The following is a 23,284-nucleotide window of genomic DNA, read 5'->3' as shown; positions in this document are numbered from 1 at the left end:
ATATATATATATATATTATATATAATATAACTAAACTAACAATTTCAAATGAGTTGAGCATACAACATTATTATAGTCACAAAAATGGATCACAAGAAAATATTCCAAACTCATTTAATGGACATACATGATGAAGTTTTATCAGAAGGAGACGAAGAGGATGTAATTAAAAATGAAGAAAAAGTAGAGAAACATTTGAACAAATCAACTAAAACTCGAGAAATAAAGAGAAACCATAGAAGTATTAACAGACAAGTTTCACTTGAGACAGGATTCTCTGTTCTGAACAGAGAAAGAAAAGGTAGAGATGATCAGAGGAAGGTTCTGACAAGAAGTGGAACCAGCTTAGGAGGTTTTGGTTTGGAAGGACATAAAAGTGATTTTAGTATCTTTAAGACAAAATCTACTTTGAGTAAGCAGAATTCTTTGTTGCCAAGAAAATTAGAGAAAGAGTTGGAGTCACAGAAGATTAATGATGTGGATGATGATTCTGTTAATGCAAGTGTTCCTGCTGGTAGATACTTTGCTGCTCTTAGAGGACCTGAGTTAGATGAAGTTAAGGTCAGATTTTGCTACCTATGTTTTACTTCAACTTGCATGCATGCTATATTGTTATATATCTTTCTATAGGCTCAATCAATTTTTAGTCCTAAAATTGTAAAACTAGGATAATTTATTTTCTCAAATTAATGGGAGTTCTAAAATAATATTTAAAATTAGACAAATTCAATAAAATTAGTTTTTTTAGTCACTCAATTTAATCTTAATTTTTTTTAAGAGACTAGTATGATTGGATATTTTTTTATTAAAAAAATGATTTTAAAATTTCAATATTTTATATATTATGAGTAATTTGTATTTCTTATTTTTAACATTCAAAATTTGAAAAACATCAATTACAATTTTCATGAAAAAATATATTATTGCTAACGCTAGAAAATTCAACACAAGCCATAATATTAATGTCAATCAATGAATAAGAATTTAATTTTTAGTCTCAACTAATTTTTGACATATTTTATCAAGGGTAGTAAATAACATCTAAAAATTGACATATTTAAAAACATCAAATTCATAGTGTTGTAATTCATATTTCAATAGAGTATTTTCTTAAATAGAGAATTTTGAAAGGTAAAATTTCTCAAAAAAAAAAATGTCTAAGACCTGATATATTATATTGAGTAAAAAAGTTATAATAAAATACTCCCTCGAACCTAAATTATAAGAAAAAAAACATTGTCACTTAAACCTTATTTATTATGATGTTCTAAAAATACTCTTATTGTAATTATTGAATTTATGGTTTCCATTAATTGGTTAAATTAATTCCTAGGAAATTGGTTAGTTTTAATGGTTGCACAAAATATCGGGAAGAGTCGGGAGCGACAAATATTAACTATAATATTATAATTAAATTTTTTAAAAGTTATATAGTTTTTTTTAGAGTTTCACACAATTCATACGTAGTAGTCAAGTTGTAAAAGTTGGAATTTCAATACTCACAAGTTTTACCATTTTCACAAATTATACAATTCACATAAGTTTTTAGAACTTTACACAATTTAATCAAATAAAATATATTCATTTTACAATTTTCATTTTGTCGAAAACTTTTATCTTAAAAAATGCAATAATTTTCTTACGTTTAAACATATTTCACTCTTAAAAAAATACATATATTAATTAAAACAATTCTCAATTAAAAAATAGCATCTCACTATATCATGTATCAATGGTTAACATATAAAAGTTTGTTAATAGTTAATAGTTGAGTTGTTAACTAAGATGTTAAAGTTTGTCGAGATTAGTTAATTTATTATTCGATATTAGATAATTTATCTATATATAAAATTTGTTGTATTAATTGTATTAATATAAATTCTAAGAAATGGAAAATAAATTAAGCAGATATATGATAGAAGAGAAAAGAGAGTTACATATTCTTTTCATAACCTATAGTTATTATATATAAAAAAAATAATTAATAATATATAGTTAATATATAAATATATAAAAAAAATGTAAGATACACTGTAGCCTACCCCCGCTCCCGAGAACATCCGCCAATAAACCAATAAAAAACTGGGTCGTGGAATGCGTGGATAAAACTACATCACGTGAAACTATTCAACTTGGCATTATTCAATATGTTATTTAATTCAAAGACAAGTGAAAGCTATATTGGTCCTGTTTTGATTTTCAACTTGAACAAATACATTCATGTTTTTTACACATTAAATACATTCATGATATTTACCTTTTATTAAATATTTTTATTAACTTAGTAAAAAAGGTAAATATCATTATAATTATGTAAAATGTTGAGTTTGAATTCGAAATATAACATTCAATTTAATAATATTAATATTTATCAATTAAAGGTAAAAAATTATAATATCATACTAGTATAAGCTCTTATCCACACCGAATACTTACTATTATAATGTATTTTTACTACTATGGTTTTGTTCATTATTTAATTGTGATTGAAATTGATTATTTTTTATGTATGAATATAATATACTTTTTTTGTATATTTTAGTTTATTTTTATTGTTGCAAGACACAATTTGTGAATTTTTAAATTTTTATTGTAATTTTGTATAATGAATTGAAAAATTTATAATTCTTATAATTAAATTATATAAACAATTTCATGTTTTTCATTTACGTAGCCCGGTACATTGATTTCTTTAAAACGTATCTCGTATTTGTGTCAATATCCAATACAAATAACTCTTATATTTAAACAATTTTAATTTTCATTCACTCATTCAACATTTTATTTTTCTTTATATCTTCTTTTATATCACCTGAACCTCTCTATTTCTATCTCCCTCATTTAAGATGTACAGCATTTTTCTTATAAGAATTTAGTGAAGTTTGGGGTGGACCATGTTCTAACTCTGACCCATAACTAACACGCCACAAACAACAAAGTCAAAACACATTTTAAAAGAATTAGTCATGAGAATGTTCGCCCCTTAACACAAACTTTTCACTCAATAATAAAGCAATGGCTTCCATTTCATCAACACAAGAACTCACCTTTCTCTTTTCACTTCTCATGTGGTGCATGCATGCATGTGTCCCTCCCACTATACACGTATATATAAAAAACTACACCAATTAGCATACAATAATATTATAGCCACAAAAATACGTATCACAAGAAACCTTTCCAAACTCATTGGATGGATATACATGATGAAATTTTGTCAGAAGGTGATGACGAGGGAATAATTAAAAACGATGAGAAGCATTTGAGTAAATCATCAACCGAAGCTCAAGAAACGAAGCGAAACCATACAAGTATTAAAAGACAAGTTTCACTTAAGACAGGATTCTCTGTTCTGAACAGAGAAAGAAAAGGTAGAGATGATCAAAGGAAGGTTCAGACAAGAAGTGGAACCAGCTTAGGAGTTTTTGATTTGGAAGCACAGCAAACTGATTTTAGTATCTTAAAGACAAAATCTTCACCGAGTAAGCAGAATTCTTTGTTGCCAAGAAAATTAGAGTCACAGGATATTAATGGTGTGGATGATGATTCTATTAATGAAGTTGTTCCTGCTGGTAGATACTTTGCTGCTCTTAGAGGACCTGAGTTAGATGAAGTTAATGTGAGATTCTGCTACCTATGTTTTACTTCAACTTGCATGCATGCATGCCGTATGTCATATTATACTAAGGAATGATTTTTTTGGCACAGAATTTGACAGTCACATCGTATTCAAGACTTTCGATAAACAATTTTGACTTTCTCTGTCTTCAAGTCACTATTCTCTCTCTCCTCGGTCAAAAAGACACCTGCTCAAGTGTGTATATCATATAAGATGTCTATATGTGTGGAGTCTGAATTTTGTGTTCAAATAAGGTTTTTTCATTATATCACATTTCTAACTATGAACACCATCACCGTGTTGGTCTCTCAAATTGTAAAAGTAGGATAATTTATTTTCTGAAATTAATGGTTCTAAAATGATGTTCGTAATTAAAAAAATTTAATAACATCAGTCTTTTTGGTTACTCAATTTAGTCTTCAGTTTTTTTCTAAGAGACTAATATGATATTTTTTTTTTATTTAAAAAATCATTTTAAAATTTCAATAATTTTGTATTTTGAAAAAGAAAATCCAATCATAATAGTATGATATGGCTAACTTGTTAGAACTTAGTAGAAGTTGTCAATTGGTTGAGTTTGTTATAGGTTTAATTAGTTAGTTGTTAGTTTGCATGTTATGTTTGTTAGAAGGTAGTTAGGGATCTTTTGCCCCTTATCCTAAGTGTCCATGAATTCTTTGCCTCTCTTATCCGAAAAATATGACCAACTTGTTTTTGGACAAAAGTCATACCAATTGCTAGAAACTTAAGATTCCAAATATTTAAAAGAAGAACACTAATATATGAAGAAAAAAAGATAAAAAAATTATAAGAAATAATCACTCCAAAGGAAATGATACACAAGAGCAGATAGTTCATACAATGGTTTCATCACTCAATTTCTAATTTTACAAAAGATCTTACATAAGAAATTAAACTTTTATTTATAAGTTCTATGTATACTCAAGACTTGAGATAAAAGGGACAAAACATCCCTAATTACCTTGTAACAAACATAGTAGTCTAACTAACCACTAATTATCTCTATAACAACCTCAACCAATTAACTACTAGTAACTAACTTTTTAACGATTCAAAGTCTGAGCTTAGTATCAAAGAATACACCACTGTGACACAATCCTAACTATGCTTAGTCTGCTTTATTGATGCCACACCCAAAAGGAACGGCCCCACCAAGCTAAAAGGATTTCATATGTAGTAGTTGTAATTGAAATATTAAAATTTGCATTTCAGATGCCACCACTAAATATATATATGATCAATTAATGTTGTAAATATATTTGGCACAGGACTATGAGGACATCCTTCTCCCCACAGATGAGAAATGGCCCTTTCTCCTTCGGTTTCCCATAGGATGCTATGGTATCTGTCTTGGCCTAGGCAGCCAAGCTGTTCTGTGGCGTACAATGGCAACAAGCCCTGCCACCAGTTTTCTCCATATTAGACCAGCTGTCAGTTTTGCAATATGGTTGTTGGCTTTAGCAGTGCTAATAGCTGTTTCCATCACCTACATTCTCAAATGCATATTCTACTTTGAAGCTGTTAGAAGAGAGTATTTTCATCCGGTTCGTATCAACTTCTTCTTTGCCCCTTGGATTGTCTGCATGTTTTTGGCCATCTCTGTACCCTCTCAACTTGCTCCACATACTACCCTTCAACCTGCTATTTGGTGCACTTTCATAGTACCTTATTTTCTCCTTGAACTCAAAATCTATGGCCAGTGGCTTTCTGGAGGCAAAAGACGTCTGTCTAAGGTTGCAAATCCCTCTAACCATCTTTCTGTAACAGGTAACTTTGTTGGAGCAATTTTAGCTTCAAAAGTTGGTTGGAATGAACCTGCCAAATTCTTTTGGGCTGTTGGATTTGCACATTACCTAGTTGTTTTTGTTACATTGTATCAGAGATTGCCAACAAGTGAGGCATTACCTAAAGAGCTACATCCTGTATACACCATGTTTATTGCTGCTCCGTCTGCAGCTTCTCTTGCTTGGGAGAGTATCTATGGAGAGTTTGATGGGTTATGCAGAACTTGCTACTTCATCGCCTTGTTTCTCTACATTGCACTTGTCGTCCGGATCAAATTCTTCACTGGTTTTGGGTACAATATTTTCTACATTATAACATAATACTATGCCCCTCTCATTTGAAGGAGTGCTAAAGAATATTGGGTATCCTTTTAATGACAGGTTTTCAGTGGCGTGGTGGGCTTACACCTTTCCCATGACAACCATGTCGGTGGCAACCATCAAGTATGCAGAGCAGGTTCCTTCCATCATAAGTAAGTGCCTTGCTCTTGGGCTTGCATTTATGTCATCAACAATGGTCTCTTTTTTGCTTGTGTCCACACTTCTGCATGCTTTTGTTTGGCACACCTTGTTCCCGAATGATCTTGCAATTGCCATAACGAAGAGGAAGAAAGGCAGGGAGAAAAAACCCTTGAAGAAGGCCTATGACATAAAGCGTTGGACAAAGAAAGCTCTGACCAAGAACTCAGAGAACAAGGATACTAGTAAGAATAATGGCTAAAACAGCCCATGTGATACTAGTAGTGCCATGGCTTAAGATGGGTAGCAGCATACTCCAATATTACCCTTATAATTCTAAATTGGGATCAATCAAGGATTTATGCACGAGTGAGCAGCTATATTTGAATGGTATTTTGTGTTCTAAAAGAATTAAAACGCTTCATATATAGATTAGTTAATTGCCTAATTTTTAGCTATTTGTTAGACTACAGCTACCTTATCAATTTCTTTTAATCAGCTCTAGAAATGCTAATATACTTAAAATGCTCTTATTCAAGAGTTTAGACATGTACAGTCACTACTGCTCTTAACGGTTAATGATCCTTCAAGAGTTTATCAATTCAGTCATTAAATTACATCATGATTTTATAATCTATTCTTTAATATGAAAATTCTAAAATATATGGTTAAACCAAACAGGAGTGAATAAATCACTTCAAAAAACAAACGATAAGCTTAAGGACAATGCAGCTCTTGCCTTTAATGATTTACTTTTTCATTTAATGATTATGAATCTATGGTCAGAATCAGTTAAATACAAGCTATGCACCTGGACATGTTAATTTCTAAAACTTCCTAAGATTCTTTTTACAGTAAGAACCATCTCTCATCAGAAAAGAGTTAGGTGTCTGTCAGATTCAACTATGTACTGTCAATCTTCACACATATCAGCTGCAAAATTCAAGCCCATAATAAAGCTGGTTGCACATTTTCCTCTATTCTCACCGAATTCCCAAGCTCCTGGATCATTTCAGGTATAAAGCCAAATATAAAAGCAATTTTTTTTTTTTTTGCAGGGGGGGATTCATTTAACAATCAAATGTATTAATTTAACACGAAGAATAGCGTCAGTGATGCATACCTCCTAGCATTTACCAGACTGAGACATCCACCATTTCCATGATGATTTTGCTTTGCCCCAAAAGTAAAAGCCTTCTCCTACATCATTTGTGCCAGCGAGTTGATGAAATTTATCATATGGTGTATCACTGAAGAATAGCAATATATTTTGCAAACAACAACAAGAAAAACAAAGACATGAAATGAATAGGCTGAAGACTAGGGCTCAACAAAATTCATGCCCTTCAGAGTTTAGACACTGCTATACTTAAAATATTACCTCTTGGTCTGGACGAAAAGAATTTAATATATTTTCTTTTGAATCCTTCCCCTAAGAAACAAATGACTCAATACAATGCTAAAAGAAATGGAAAATAATCCAAAGAGTATTATTACATGTAATTCAAAATTATAGAGGATAAACCTTTCTGCACATCCTGGATTGCTGAGGCAGTTTGAAATGAGATCCATTATCTGGCTGGCCTTCAGATGTCAGGGACAACTAACATTACAAGAAAGTAGAATGATTGAGAATAGTGGAAATTGAGTATCTTTAAGATGAAAAAACATAAAAACTGCCCTGCAGGACACTAGAATTTATTCAAGAAATTGCATCAAGAAAAAAAGGTAGCTAAATGAAAGAATAAACTCACCTTGCTAAATAGTTCAATAGGAGGGTTATGCTGAATCCCCTTTTCAGTGTGTGAATCAAATTCCTGTATGAATTGAAGCAAGGTGATCAATAAAATTTTCTATCCGAAGAAATAAACAGGACACTAAAACCTATGAAGTAGTATGCCTCACCATTGACACTGTTGTTTCTTTCGTGTTTGTCTGGAAAACACCAACGTGCTCTTTACTAGATTGGATCTGCATTCAAACATTTCTGAGTTAAATATAGCAGATCAAATAAACAGCAGCTGAATGAAAGATAAAACTAAGACTTAAGCATCTTTTTCACCCCGTGCATGTTTATCAGTTCTTGCTTTTTAGTTGATACAAAATTTCTTGTTTGTTTGCGATCCTTGAATTGTCCAAAGAAACCCTAATGCCACCACATCATCCAACTTAGATGTCATGTGGCTTCACTACTATTTTGTGAAATGTTTATGAAATAAAATTTGAAGCAAAAAAATATTCCCAAAAAAAAAATACATAAAACAAAGTGCTTTCTACACGCGACTTCATCTTAAATTGGACGTTTGCTTCATAAATTACTAAATTCCATCTTCAATTACATTTTTATACACTGAGGCATAGACACAGTTTAAGCAAGCATATTTGTATTAGTAATTCTATATTTAAAACCAAAATGTTATATTGTGGTCAAGTTTTTCTTTCTATGTGATATATAAGTTGATTTGTCTTGAATATAAATATGAGTATGGTATGTATTCAAGCACTTGGGGAAAGCTAGCTATTAAGAGAGAAGAACCAAGCCACTTAAACACTCCACTGAGCATCCCATAATACTTGATGTGGGACTTTGGCACTCTGTGAAACCCAAATCTATCATAGCAAGGACCTGAGAGTCGATGTCCCGGTGGCTGCACGCTGCGACGCTTTCGTAAGCCTTTTTGGTCACCCCCTTCATAGGTAGCCCTTTCTGAGCCACCAACAATTGGATTTTGATATTGATTGATAAGTATCCAAGCACTTGGGAGACCATACTTGAAAGCTAGCTATCAGAGGGAGAACCAAACCACTTAAGTACTCTATTGAATATCCCATTCTACTCCACGTGGGACTTGGAGAAGCCATAATACCCAAGTCCCTATCAGAATGCCTTTCTAGATTAGAATAGAACTGTTTGACAATAATAATAGGTCTAAGATTGAATGCTATACTAGTATGAATGAAATAATAATCAATGTTTGATGATGAAGACATTGCATTATCAATGCAAGTTTTGTTACAAATGTAATTGAAGTCTAAGATTGTATAACAATTTTAAATGGAGAAAACATGGCTGAAATAAGAAATGTCAAATTATAACTCATCCATCATTGGAAGTTATGTTTCAAGCGCATAGTTCATTTCATTCCATGGTAACAAGTGATGTCCATTTATCTAAAATTTGTTAACAATGTCTCGTTACCTTCTTAATAAGAGGCTGAGCTTTAAAAATCAATCCATCATGCTTTGGGTCCCCCATGGCAGTAGGCCTACAGAAAGACAGAACTCTGCAATTAGTACCTTTTTTTCACGAATTGTCAGTGTTAGAAAGAGCTTTCGTGATGGCATAAGTTACCTTCTGACATAATTGATTCTATTTTCTAGAGCAGAAGTATGCTTGTCCCAACCCTGCAACCAGAGAACTTTGGTTTCTGAAAGACTATTCATATCTATCATGGAGCATTAAAATAAAAATAAAATCCATAATAAATGTTCCTCCTATATAAACTTAAACTAGATATAAGAACAGGAATGACGTGTTACTGCTTAAAATTTATGAACTAAATTGACCTTAACGGAATCATTGCCGTGAAGTGAAGAGGAGGTAGCAGATGTGTGTTTCATGGCCCTTTCCAAAGTCTTCAAGTGAAATTCCTGATAAGTTGACAGAAAAACTGAGCTTCAATACTACTAATGCTGAAAAAACTTTATTTTCCTCATCAATTTGTTAGCTGGGTTCTTATCCTTTTTATAATAATGAAATTGTGATAAACATAGATGACTGGATAGCAAGAATAAAAAAACTCGATTCTTACTCGAAACTCTGGCAATTGCGGAGTGCTCCTTTTGGGAAGTGGCAACGAAGGAGCATCAAGAATCTAGATTATGAACATAGTTAGAGAAGATGATGGCAATTATGCACCAAAATTAACCAAACAATAGCAATTATATCTACAGCATGTACTAACCCTCCGGTTTAATGGGCGAGCTTTGAACCTGGGGACAGCCACTGTCATGTGCTCTGCCTCTCCAACAATTTGGGGTCTGTTGAGCACAAATATTTCTCAATGTCTAATGTCTATTATCTCAAGATGAAATTTATCATCAAAATTTAAGTGAAACACTAAAGGTCCAAAAATTCAAACCTTATCCTTTGTGCTCTATGCGCTGTTTTTAGGTCAGGCTCTCGGGGAATAGTAAGCTTCAGCTTGGAACATGCAGAGTTCTGCTCAACAGTGACAGCCTGCAAGAACAAGTGAATGTATAGACTAGAGTGGATCAGGCAAACCTCTTTTAAACCCCTTAACAAGCCCCTTTACCTAAAAGATAGGAATCACTCTTGCTCTTCTGACTAAAAGTTTAGGTACTCAATAGAGAATTCCCTTAATCAATGAAAAAATTTCACTCAACAATAACCTCGTATCAAGAAAGAAAAAATAATATGTATTTTTACTTCATTTTGTAAAATCAAAGAAGAAATTATATGAATAGAGTAATTGACAATTTGGTCCGATTTACTTTTGCCAAGGCAAGAAATAAGAAATCTGCATTAGAATCCATTACCCTCTTAGGTGTCTTGTGCACAAAATTAGTTTGCTGCTTCACATCAGTAACCTGTCACAGAGAAGATAAAGTAAGCATTCAAATGCCTGTCTAAAATAAATATTATGCAATATTACCTTAGCCCCATTTAAATTCCTGGTTTATGGTCAAAGTGCTTCCCATCTTGCCACTTATGTATTTAGGGATAAAAACGACCCAACCTATCTTGCCAACCCAATCTGACCTGGTCTACTCTGACAAGAAATAATTAGATTGAGGCGGGTCGCGTTCAATGAGCCAATTGTCAGTAAGGGATGAGTTCCAGTCATCCTCCATATGACCTTGCCTAACCCATATTGATAATTTTTAATTTAATATAAGTTTTAGAGAAGTGCTAACATCACACTCTCTATACACTCTTTTATTGGATAAATTTAAATAGATCCAACTAAGTCATGTGGGTCCCATATAAATTTGATGGGACCCTTATGAATTTTGACCAATAAAAGAGAGTGTGTTAAAAAGTGTGTCAAAGAATGTGTTGCTAGCATTATTCAAATTTTTATTAACGTTTCAACTTATCCTTTCAAGTTAAGTTTCTGAGTTTGATCTTCAACTTCTAAAAGCATACTTTTTTATATTGATAAGGTGACACTTTTCTCTTAGTAATGTCCTAATATTAAAGTGAAGAAAATGATCATTGTTTTATTGAGGGAAATGCAAATATATATGATATATTTACCAATTGCATGAACTAGATTCTTTTGACCACTGAATTTGGCATATACTTCAGTTCAACTCAGTTCCATCTTTCCCAAATTTAATGTTAATTAAACATCGACACCCTCCATTTTCTTCAAGTCTAAGGTGATGTTTAGGCCTAAAGAATTAGTTCTCTCAGAAATTAGGGAATGGCAAGGAACAAACAAAACCCATTATAACTCGTCCCACTAACACCCCAAAATGGTACACAATGTTAGGAAAATTCTAAGATTCATTATTTGGAACATACAAAGAAATGCACAAAATTTTACTGCAACTAATAGTCAACTTTATGATCAATCTATATACCTCAAGCAGACAAATATAAAGCAGTTTCTTCAAGTATTATAAATTCGGAGGAGGAAAAATAAAAGAATTTGCAGACCTTGCACAAATGACCACCCTCTAATTTTTGCCGTTTGGCAGCTTGATTTTCTACTCCAGAGGAGATAGATATATTCCTTTCATTTTGAGTTAGTGGCTTCCGAAATCTGAGAATTGAAGAGTAGTTGATACAACGTTATATAAGTTTTATCAGCACCAGGAAAAAACTAAAGGAGCAAATGTAGTAATACTAAAAAAATACGATTTCGTAAAGAATAAAGAACAAATGCACACTCAAGTTACCAAGCACTTAAATTTATACACCCGGTTGGGCAAACAGAGAGATTGTGGGAGAATGCAATAACATCGTACATTTCAAAATGAACAGAATTTTCAGTGAGCTCTACTGCCCTGTCCCACCCCATCCCATGTACTGCAAAAAAAAAAACATTTCTTCTTTACTCTGAAAAAGGATAAGTTGTTCCAATAATCACCTTGAACCAACTTTTTTAGCGGGGCAGTTTTTCCTAGCCAACTGAGTAGCTGTAGGTTTCATTGATGTTGAACTCTTTGGCACAGCAGGTTTAAAATTAGAATTCAAACTGCCACTGATTGCTTTACTGCCAGAGGTAAGTCCTAGAAAAAACATAAATACATGTCATGCAAAAGGGAGAGTATACAAGTTAAGGTATAGGAAAAAGGATAAAGATAGAGAGAGAGAGAGAGAGAGAGAGAGAGAGAGAGAGAGAGAGAGAGAGAGAGAGAGAGAGAATCACAAACACATATTGTGAGAAATAACAAAAGTAGAGTCTAAAACATTGTTGTGAGTTATAGATATAAAATCATTCAGGCGTGTCTACTTTAACTGCTTAAGCTTTTGAAAAACATTAGTTATTGACATAGATTTGAATCTGATCTTCACCCTCAACATAATTCATAACCAAATTAAATTTTGGCACAAATTAAAGTGGACTAATACATTAAATCTATCTTAAACTTTTGGGAAATTCAATCCTTGGTGTCATGAAACAACGGTCCACATAAAAAATTACCATGATACAAGAAATAATTGCAATATGAGCACCTCCAAATGTCAATTGAGTTTAAAGAGAGATATTGGTGATGCCAAAGTTGTTATAGTTGTGAAACTGACAAATTACTGGTTGGATTCACAGAGCGATTGTCAGATGTGAAGCCACTAAACAAACCTATCGTCCTCTGGTTAGAATATTGTCTGTCAGACTTATAACACTTAGATACTTGCAGTGGCGTCATAACATCATTTCTTAACTATCAAGCCAGAGATCTTTCAACCAAATGCTTCCAAGTCTAATAATTATAAAGTAGAAGGAACCACCACCAACAAGCCAAGAGCCATGGCCTTTCTAACTAAATCTCAAATAATACTGAAAGTGTTTCTGAAATCGTCAAAGTTTAACACAACTGTATTAGGATATAAGCCCATTACACAACAAATTTTCCCAATTTACCAACTCAGTAGTTTTAGGATTTGACATTTATACTAAAAATAAAATCACTGTTGCAGTTATTCAGGAAGGAGCTTTTTTTTCTTAAAACAAAAAGATTGCAAAAGCATCACATGGCAAACTAAGAGGAAGGGGATGAGTGAAACCTTTGAGTTGAATAATTAAAACATTATGTTAGGTGCATGTTTGTATTCACTTTTGGAAGAGCTAAAAGTGATTCTGAAGACTTCAAATTAATTTTGGTATGCTTGGGGGTTCTAAATCAGAATTTTGATTCCAAACATGATTTTCACACTCAAATGTATTCTTCAACTCACCTTCACTTAAATTATCCAAACATAAAATCATTTTACCTAAAACTCGCTTTTAACTAAAATCAATATTTGCCACCATAGAACTAAACACAGACTTGTGCAGATCCAAGGCATGTATAAATTTTATTAGTAAAAACATGATAACACCTCATTACCTCGACAAAAGTCCCATACAGTTAATCACATTATTACATCACCAACAAAGGGACCCTACCAGACCCCCAAAAAAAAAAAATCCAATTTCTATGCCTTAAGTGATAATGTTAGTCACATTACAGTATAATAGAATAAATTCAACAGAACCAGGGAACAACATACCATTAATAGTGTCGGAAATTTCCATAGCGGAAGGAACACCGTGAACAAGTTCTTTATCATTACCATCCACATTACTCTTACATTCAACATTTTCCGCTTCTAACGAGTCGTCAACATCGTCAAAGAGAAATCCCTCTCTCGCCGCTAACTTGGTCACAAAAGCTGAAACAGAAAAACAACATTTGAAAAAATAAAATAAAAAATAATATCCAAGAATGAAAAATGAGGAAGAAAACGAAAAAAGATTTGAAAACTAACGAGAAGGAGGGTAGTTTGGGGCATTTCGAAACCAAAGTTGAGCTTGACAAGATTCATCGGGAGTTTCTGGGCGAGTGAAATCAAAGAAACGAGCTGCGTCGAACTCGTAATCGAGATCAATTTCATGAGCGATATACACGTGCTCTATTTCGGCGTCTTCGTCTTCCTCCATGGTCATGGTCGTAAAATGAAGTCTCTGTCGTTCCAATCTATTATATCTATAGGAGGAGTATCTATGTCAGTGGGTGGGTGGTGTGAGTTATGATTCGGGTTGTGGAGCCCCGAATCTGAACCCAACGATGAATGAGACAGCTGCTGCTGACTACTCTGACCTCTTCAGTCTAGTGACTCGTTACTGAGTTGGGTTTTGCTCAGAACGGTTTTTATTTTTTTTTATTTTAATTAAACGGCAAATTTCGATTTTTTTATTTTAAGTTTGAACGAAATTGTTTTTTAAAAGGAAATATTTTTTGTACGTAGTGAAGGGGAGAGCCGAAGCATTTTTTTATTATTATTATTGCGCCGGTGTCTCTAATTTGTAATTGTTTGTAGCAACATAATTAAACAAACACGATGTTTGGGTTTACAAACGGGAAAGGAAAGGATCCAAATTTTGAAAATAGTATGGGAAGTTTTTTAAAGGACCGTTTTATGATTACGAGTGGTTGAAATTTGAAAAGGGGGGAATGGGCGACATTTTGAGTACTTTGGCTGTTATAGGTACCCGTGAGGGTGGAATGGAAGGTGGAGAATTCCGTTTCTTTTGTCTTATGTGATGTTTCCTTCTTGTAACTTTAAAATCCTCTATTTGTCTCTTTATTGTAATTCTAATGTTTTTGGCTCTATTTTCCAAAAGATTTAATTTATATATATTAAAAAAAAACATTAAACAGTTAATTAATTTCAATCATCAAATTGTTATAAATTTTTAATTTTTATAATAATTATATCAAAAAGCACAACTATATATAATTGTGATGTATTGATTCGATTAGTGTATAGTGTTAAGATAACTTAGAAGAATAAGCAAAAATCACTTCTATCATGAAACAAAAATTTATTTATTGAGTTTTGTTGCTATTAAGGGTACCCTTTTGTCATTTATTTTGTCCTTTGCTATCATTGTTCTTTTAAATTTTTTGGATCTAAATAATAATAACTTTAAATCAGAGAAATGCTACTTATTTGGCATTATATTTTGTTTCCAATGTGTGCTTGTTTTGCATTTGGTTTTTGGCCTTGTATTTTGTTTCCAATATGTGCTTGTTATGTATTTGGTTTTAGGATAATAATCATGTATTGGGCATGCAAAGTTTGTTTATAGTTTTGAATAATTTATGCTTATGTACTTCACATTCCTTAACTTCATAACAAGTTTGTTGCTCTACTACTCAGAAGAGGCAAGTTCAAGTATAGCATCTATGTAGAATTAAGATAATCACTCTCTCAATTGATCTGGTGTTGTTGATTCGCGCAACTTGAATAAAAATATAGATTAATTTGATAATAAGTGGTAATTACGCAGAAACTATTTTGATAAAATTTGAATAAAAATATAAATTAATTTGATAGTAAATAGTAGTCAACATTATAGATAAGACTAACGGGAAGATTTAATTGAAAAACATTTGACACAAATATAAACTATTTTAAAATATTAATAAAGTATAGAGCGAATAGAGTACATAGAAAAATATTTTGTAGATTATTCATTAGCGCAAAAAAATTGTTTGCTTGATTTGGATTCACTTCAATACTGGTCATATTGCTATACATCTTCTCCCCTACTATTTTTTTTTTTGTTATCCGTGAATTTGGATTATCTATTCTAAAATAAATAATGTGTATATTGTATTTTATAAAGACTTTAAGAGCATAAAGATGATCAATATTTTAATAAATTAGGATGAACTTTATTTATTTTAATTTGGTTTGTAATAATTCTTAGTTTGTTTTGTTTTGGAATTGTAATAGTTTTATTATAGATTTAGTTTATGTCATGTGTAAGTGACAAATGATATGATCATGTTTGTCATTAATCACTTTACGGATCGATCTAGGTTGGAAACTTACAGATTTGAGCCAAAATCGTATTTTGTTGGAGAATGCGATAACATGAGCTACGAAACTCAGAATCGGACGATTCCAAAACGAGGTGAAAAATGACATTCTGAAACGCATATTAGACTGTTGAATCACCGAAAACAAGTATGTAGAACTCGAGATATGATCTCATGTTACTGATCGGAAAAATTGGTAGAATTTGTGTATTAGATTTTGATGTAAAAGGAAACTCAAAATTATTATTCAGCAAACGAACCAAGAACAAAATGGCGTCAAAATCTAGGGATTGATAAGCTAAAAAGAATTCTATAAGGATTAACAATCTAAGTTCAAAGTGAATTCTTTCAACAACTTTAAAGAGCAAAGTCTCACAAAAATAATATTCAAAATATCCCCCTCAATGAGGTTACAAATGCATATTTAAAGTAAGACTATCTCTAAACCTAAATAGGTCATAAGTGACACCATTCTTTAGGCTCATATTAGGTTTATATCATATTTTTTTCTAAAATAAACTAAATATAAGGAAGTAAAGTATCTCCACTTACTCATAACATAAATTAAATTTATAATAAAACTATTATAATCCCAAATCAAAGCAAACTAAGAATTATTACAAACCAAATTAAAATAAATAAAGTTCATTCTAATTTATTAAAACATGGATCATCTTCATGCTCTTAAAGTCTTTATCAATATTAAATTATAATTTTCTTTTAAGATGATAGAAGCTCATTTGAAGAAGAATACCTTGGTTCAAATTCGGTCCACTCTTTTTATTCTTACATCTGTTTGTGTAAAAAATCTCTCTGCCATTGGATTTGTATTTGTTATTGTTGGAGTAACATGTCATTACAATAGTCCAGTATTTATAATTACAATAAAGATATATTTGGACGAAGTATATAGAGTAAAATATAGTAAATAAACTATTAAATTTAAAAAAAAAAACTAATTTTATGTTATTTTACTCTATATTATCAATCTTAACATTCTAAAAAAAATATTCCCACATGTATGGAAGAAAAAGAGGCAAACAAGAAAACCAAAGAAAAATCCACTCTTACTTGGTAAGGTGTAAAGAAACAACCTCACAGTCATAGAGAACAATCAACTCCTACTCACCTTGTAACCAATGAAGGTTGTTTCACAGATAACAATTACTTCTACTGCATTGCATTAGAAACTCACATAGGCCAAAATAGCTTGTTGAGTGGCATTAGGATTGTTTGACTCCCTCTGTTTCCCACGATGATTGATCAGTCAATTGTTAAATAGAGGAAGTAAACTTGGTAATCAATATATGAATCAAGGATTTTCAGTCAATTTTTTTATAGAGCATAATTGTAAAAAAATTGTCTCAAAATAAGTGAATATTTCATTTTTAATACAATATTAATTATTATTTTTTAATTATATTATTTAATTAATACTATTTTTATCACTCTCAAGTTAATATCTTATATTTTTCATTTATGGTAATAGTAAATAAGAGTAATTTAGTAAAAACTTAATAACTTTTTTCGGTCATTAAATTTATTTTTGAAGTTCAACTTAGTCTTTTAATTTTAAAATATGTCATTTTCATCATTTAACTTTACTTTATTAATCCATATTGGTTATTTTTTCGTTTAAATAATTAAACTAACCCACCTTAACTTCATATGGAAAGTAGACACATAAATATGTCTACGTGGAGCGAACATAAAACTTTGATTTGTATTTTTGTTAGGATTTTGATAACAAACGAGGAATTGAAACAAAGAAACACGGTCCATAGTTTCTGCAACATGATAAATTAGCAAATTGAGAAAGGCAAAACCCAAAATAGCATTGGAAATACATACTTGCACCAGAAAAATATCAAAATACCATGAAAATTTTTAAGAGCAAAAACAAACAAAAGCACCATATACTTTAGGCATATTATGTGTTAAGGGCTGGAATGAAGCTCTTAGCCTTCACCTATGTTTTAACAAGTACTTTGAAGCTCTTATCGAATGCGTAGTAGAATCTCAATATATGAAGTGTTATAACAAATGAACATTTGATTGGATTTCATCTACTACACATTTATGAATACTGATATTGTGTTGATTTCAATTGTGATTATGTGTTATATGATGTTGTGTTTGTGTTTATTCTATTTTTTATTTTTTTTTGTACTTTAAAGTGATGTGAATATATTTCTCATTCTCTTTTGTGTTTTGTATTATCAATGTATTTATCATTTTCATTTGTGTTTTGTGTTAACGACTGGACAAACTCTTCATATGACACATCTAATTATTAAGTAGATAATAACAAATGTAGACATTTTTATTTATTGTTTCAACATGTTTATTGTTGATATTTGTAGACGTTTTTATGGAATTTTAGCTCTGATAAATAACATCAAGATTAAAATATTTTAATTTTATTTTTGAAACACACTTTATTTGAATATTCTCAAAGAGCGCAATGAATTTGTTTAGAGATAATTTATTTTGTTTGTGAGTTTATTATATGTGGTATCAAAATCTCAAAAATAATATATATGTATCAGATACATCAATTTTTGTTGACTAAATTTTAACACAGCTATATCTTTTGTAAAAAAGTATAAACTGTTGATTAATCCATTAAATATCAACTAAGAGTTAATTTTTACTTATAGAGTCTAATAGGATTGTGGTTCTTATAAAAATAAAACTAAAATTTTGGTCAGAAGGTAGGTTAAAAGTAGCACTCTATATTTATGCCATTTTTTATTTTATTGTTTACTAAATGGCATTTTTTAATTGAATGTTAAGTTACACACGAAGGCATTTACTAATGCGTACCCATGTTTTGAACTCAAATAGCAGCACTATTGAAGAAATGGATGAATTACTCTTTACTTCCAGGAGTGCGTAGCCGCCATTAAGAAAACTAGCTCCCTCACTTCTTCGTTCATTCATTGGTTTAAGATTTTTTTATAAGAATCACCTTAAATTATTTTATCTGTTTTTAATTAAAGTAGCATCTAGACAAATACTATTATGTCCGTCAATCTGTTTTCTATTACATTAACGCATATTAATCATGAACGTTAATGCGAGTTTTCACACATTTAATTTTTTTGTATTTTATATATAATTTTAATTGTTGGAGCAAGATAGTGTATTGTTCATCGACTTGGTATGACATTATTTGTTTAAAGTCAAAAGTAGTCGGTGTATATTAACATATTCTTTACTCATAAAAAGTTATTGGCCTTATGATTAATTTTGTCAAATCAAATTCTTCATATAGGCTATTTTAATTTGAAGATAAAAAAGTTGTCTTTAACCATATGTGAAAAACTATCTATTATTGGATTATAGGATATAAATCTTAGATTTAGTCTCTTTCCTTTCTTATGTTTGAAATAGTTTTTTTTTTTCAAAAGCAAAAGCAAATTTATTCAGTTAATTATGAGGCACAAGGAATGCCATAGTACAAGTACATTTATCGCATATGAAGAAAACACTGGATTGCAACAGATCCAGCAAACTGGTTTCTTGTTTTTCTATTAATAAAATGTTAACGTTGTATAAAATAAATGACGAATAACTTGCTGGTCATTAATGATTCTAGAATTCAAAATTGACAAAGATTGGAACACTGCAAATAGAACATAGAACATTTTTCCTGTAGTACAAGTTCGCAATTCAACAAATATTGTTGCATCTGATTTACACAAACGAATCCTGCTGAGTTCAAACAAATCCTATAAATTCATGTACACTTCAAGTTAGATTGTTCCTTTGATATCCTTCCTTGGTCAACCCTTACCACCATTTTTATAATACATTTGACGATCAACCATTCACATGGATCAAGTTACTAGGTAAGTAAATCCTCTCCTAGTAGTGCAATGAGCACCAGTTGCCAGTATGATATATATATATATATATATATATAATATAATGTCATAGTTGCTTCATACTGGATTCAATCAAAGCCCAGACTGACTAAAACTATTGGACTATTGCAACAACACCTCGTCCTCCTCCTGCAACTCCTTGAGCCGTCTCTTGGCATAAACTGTTATAATGACGGTCGTTGCCACAGTTATACAGAAGCCTAAAGCATTGAGAATGATCTGCGGGGCTGATAGAGATTGCCTTTCATTTGAAGCATCAGCCAATGTACGAATCAAAATTCCCCTGCAATAATAGCCAGTAAGTTCAACAGGGTCCAGATATTTTGGATTACTTAGTTTCTTTATCTTTATAGCAAATTAACATTGGAAATGGGTAACTGGAAACTAAGGATTACCAGAGTAATATAAATAAAATACATGTCAAATGCAAGGAATTAAAGGCAAAGTCATAAATATTATTAGATACAAGGCTTTTGCCAGAAATAGATTAGACCATATAAGGTAAACTCTAAAAAAAACCTTGAGGATGAATTTAAGAAGAAAAAACAGTTCCAAACATTAAATTGACAACAACAGCTTTAATTAAAGATGCCTTTCAAAGTAAAAAGATTTAGAATGTAATTTTTTCCCGTAAGCTTAGGATAGGAGAGAAGATAGCCCTATTTCAAGGTGAGAGCATGCTAAAAGTCTCAGTCAAGAACTGCAGTGGTATTTACAGATGGGCTACCCAAGCAATGCAACAAATCAAACACATGTTTTTTTGTCACCCCAACTTGATCCTTCCAGTTCAACTAACTCTCATCTGCTAGAACTAACAATTAAGTATTTGGCTCGTGAGAATTTTATCAAACAATCTATGATGTTGCACTAATCTTTAACCCTTCCAAAATAAGAAGACGGAAAAAAAATCATAACATTGATGTTATTGCAGTAAAGTTTGCCCTTTATTGAGTCAAGGGAATCATCAAAGCTATAGAGTAGATCACAGAATGGTGAAAAATAATATTAGAGGACGGGAACAGCCAAATAGGAAGTTGTATTAAAGTTGTTGCTTGTGGAAACTGGGTGGGAAGTGAAGTTTCCATAGGTGAGCATTAGGGCACTTTAGTTATTTGTGCCATCGATATGCAACCTTAACCATTTAGTGGACATAAGCCAGTATCATGGCAAGAGAGCAATCTCTTGCATCTATATAAATTCTTACAACAGTTTGTAATACAAAGCCCATGTGATAGATAGCATTCCTAATTAAGATCTAAATGAGAATGCATACAAGTTTGAACTAATACTAAACAGCCAACTGCTCCAAGAAACAATAATCTACTTCATATACAATATAGTATTTCTTCAACCCAAAATATTTCCTATTATCAAATTCAAGTAGGAATGGAGAGTCAAAATAATAGGACATGATTAACATGAATGAAGATGCTCAGTTGATCACATATACAAAAGTTGCACTTGTTTCAAGTACAAAATTGTAAAATCAACGAACTTCCATGACCACAAGCAAATCCTTGAGCTGGATTGGAAGGATAAAAAAGGAAATTGTATGTTAAAAACAGCTACAAACCAAAAAAAAGCACAAGGGAAAAGCAATCTCCCACTTCAGAATATGGAAATAATTATGAAGGAATGCCTCACGTTCACCAGTATATTAAAGACTCATCATCAATTCACCAAATCATATCTAAATCTACTGCATGATCAATAATAATGAAAACAACAGAGGGAAACATGAAAACATGGTAATGCGAGATGCAGAATCTGCAGGAGTCTCAATTACATTAATTACTAAAAATTTAAAACCACAAAAGAAATCTAACTGAAGCAAGTTTTACCATATGTGTGAAGGCATATAGTAAACAATTGAATTTTCATGAAATAACCATATTCTGCTAAACATACTCAAGCCAATTACATAACCTATACTCACTGTATGGCATGGACATCCAAAAGTTGGAAAAAAGTTGTCACTTTAGCATTGGGTATACATGAGAAGTTTCAAATGCAAAATTAGATATCCAAGAAATAATCTACACAACTATATGAATAACCAGGTAAAAAACAAAATCAAAGTATAGCATAAAAAAAGTGTGTGTGTGTGTAAGAGAGAGATAGAGAGGGTAAGAGAGAGGTCCTACGTATAGATTGCAACAAATATTTCTGGCACCATTCCAACCAAGGATCCAATTATGTAAGGTCCGTACTTAACATTTGTTGCCACAGCACAATAGTTGTAGATCATGTAAGGGAATGGAGAAATCCTGATTAAGGCAACTGCTCGAAACTGATGAAACCAGCTTCCACCACCAGCAGATTTCAGAATACAAGCCTTCTTTGCATACTTCTCTAACCATCCCTGTATAATTCATGAAACATCATATCCAAATTAGTACATGTGACCCAAACACCGTCATACAGAAACTCAAAACCATGTGAGATTGAAGAAAAGGCATATACTTCAATTTTATGATGGAAGATTGAACCAATTATAAAAGGGAGTGATACACCCACAGCTGCTGCAGATATTATAAGCAAGAACCCAAATCCATAACCAAATGTCATTCCAGCCACCCACATAGACGGTGTAGATGGCAAAAGTACGGTTGGAAAAAATGCTACAGATGCAAACACCAAAATAGTAAGCACTGGAGTACTGAAAGTCTTCGTTTCCCAAGTTAATATTGGAATAACCTCCTGAAAATAAAAATTCCAGAATCCATGAGATAAATCATAATTGACTCAACATTATAATCCAAAGCAAAAAACCAATACATTAAATTTATTGAGTGCAAAGAATTGCTTTCAACAGGAAAAAAATTCAATGCATGTTCCATGTCATAAGCAACAAGAAATAATACAATTATACAAAGGACATGATTCTGCAGCAATATGAATGAACATTTTAAAAATCCTAAACAGAAATGAATGTTTACAAAAGAGGTGCATAATTTTCATTCTCAAGCCCTAAAACACAAATCACAGTCTAACATAAAAATTAGCCAGTGGAGAGAAAAGAACCAACCTTGTCTATCAAATAGGGTCCAACCCACTTGAGAACAGCAATAGCCAAAAACCCTAAGCATAAAAACAACAGCGCCATTTTAACCCAATACCACACAACGGATCTTCTCGCCGGCGGAGAAAACTCATCCGCCGCAGCTGTTAGTAAACCCTCGTCGGAGACAGACCTCAATTTGATATAGTCCCCTTTGATATCATCAGCTTCGATTGTGAGAGTGAGGTCCGGTACTACCTCCTCTCTCCGTCCACCACCACCACCGTCATCTTTGTAATACTTCATCAGAAAATGCACAAATTAAAAAACCCTAAATTACTCGGCGACGCAAAAATCTACAATCACCGGGAAAAACTGAAGAGATAATAAAAAATTTATTTTATTGTGAATGGTTGATCATGTTTAGTGAATAAGGTTTTGCTGAACC

At 31.8% G+C, this 23,284-nt stretch overlaps 3 protein-coding genes across 9 annotated transcripts; 1 reads left to right on the top strand and 2 right to left on the bottom strand.

Annotated features, from left to right (window-relative positions):
* Positions 1-44: 44 nt before the first annotated feature.
* Positions 45-7,082, top strand: LOC101495217 (guard cell S-type anion channel SLAC1). 4 transcript variants are annotated; one of them, XR_001142996.3, is made up of 4 exons: positions 45-561; positions 4,909-5,717; positions 5,806-6,273; positions 6,942-7,078. XR_001142996.3 is itself a non-coding variant. In XM_012711957.3 (4 exons), the coding sequence occupies exons 1-4, from the start codon at positions 85-87 to the stop codon at positions 6,971-6,973; spliced, it is 1,410 nt and encodes a 469-aa protein (XP_012567411.1). In that variant the 5' UTR covers positions 45-84; the 3' UTR covers positions 6,974-7,082. The 4 variants fall into 4 exon arrangements, 3 of the variants coding, with proteins under 3 accessions (XP_012567411.1, XP_012567409.1, XP_012567410.1); XM_012711957.3 differs by having other exon boundaries at positions 5,806-5,897; positions 6,942-7,082; XM_012711955.3 differs by lacking the exon at positions 6,942-7,078 and having other exon boundaries at positions 5,806-6,508.
* LOC101493823 (protein TPX2-like) lies at positions 6,619-14,333 on the bottom strand. Of its 4 annotated transcripts, XM_004515692.4 has the most exons (17): positions 13,886-14,330; positions 13,628-13,789; positions 12,003-12,144; positions 11,570-11,675; positions 10,444-10,494; positions 10,026-10,123; positions 9,849-9,924; positions 9,696-9,758; positions 9,451-9,534; positions 9,236-9,288; positions 9,083-9,149; positions 7,789-7,854; positions 7,638-7,700; positions 7,409-7,486; positions 7,265-7,315; positions 7,007-7,083; positions 6,619-6,885 (listed from the first exon to the last, which is right to left on the bottom strand). In XM_004515692.4, the coding sequence occupies exons 1-17, from the start codon at positions 14,061-14,063 to the stop codon at positions 6,867-6,869; spliced, it is 1,434 nt and encodes a 477-aa protein (XP_004515749.1). In that variant the 5' UTR covers positions 14,064-14,330; the 3' UTR covers positions 6,619-6,866. The 4 variants fall into 4 exon arrangements, 3 of the variants coding, with proteins under 3 accessions (XP_004515749.1, XP_004515751.1, XP_012567412.1); XR_003470793.2 differs by lacking the exon at positions 7,265-7,315 and having other exon boundaries at positions 7,381-7,486; XM_004515694.4 differs by lacking the exon at positions 7,265-7,315 and having other exon boundaries at positions 13,886-14,324.
* A 5,247-nt stretch (positions 14,334-19,580) lies between these two features.
* On the bottom strand, positions 19,581-23,278 carry LOC101495535 (uncharacterized). Its single transcript, XM_004515698.4, has 4 exons — positions 22,864-23,278; positions 22,299-22,535; positions 21,980-22,197; positions 19,581-20,118 (listed from the first exon to the last, which is right to left on the bottom strand). Exons 1-4 carry the CDS (start codon positions 23,140-23,142, stop codon positions 19,938-19,940), a joined length of 915 nt encoding a protein of 304 aa, XP_004515755.1. The 5' UTR covers positions 23,143-23,278; the 3' UTR covers positions 19,581-19,937.
* Positions 23,279-23,284: the final 6 nt, after the last annotated feature.

This window comes from Cicer arietinum, chromosome 7 (assembly GCF_000331145.2).
Source record: "Cicer arietinum cultivar CDC Frontier isolate Library 1 chromosome 7, Cicar.CDCFrontier_v2.0, whole genome shotgun sequence".
Classification (NCBI taxonomy): domain Eukaryota; kingdom Viridiplantae; phylum Streptophyta; class Magnoliopsida; order Fabales; family Fabaceae; genus Cicer; species Cicer arietinum.
Note: the sequence above shows the minus strand (reverse complement) of the source record. Positions and strands in the feature narration are given on the sequence as shown.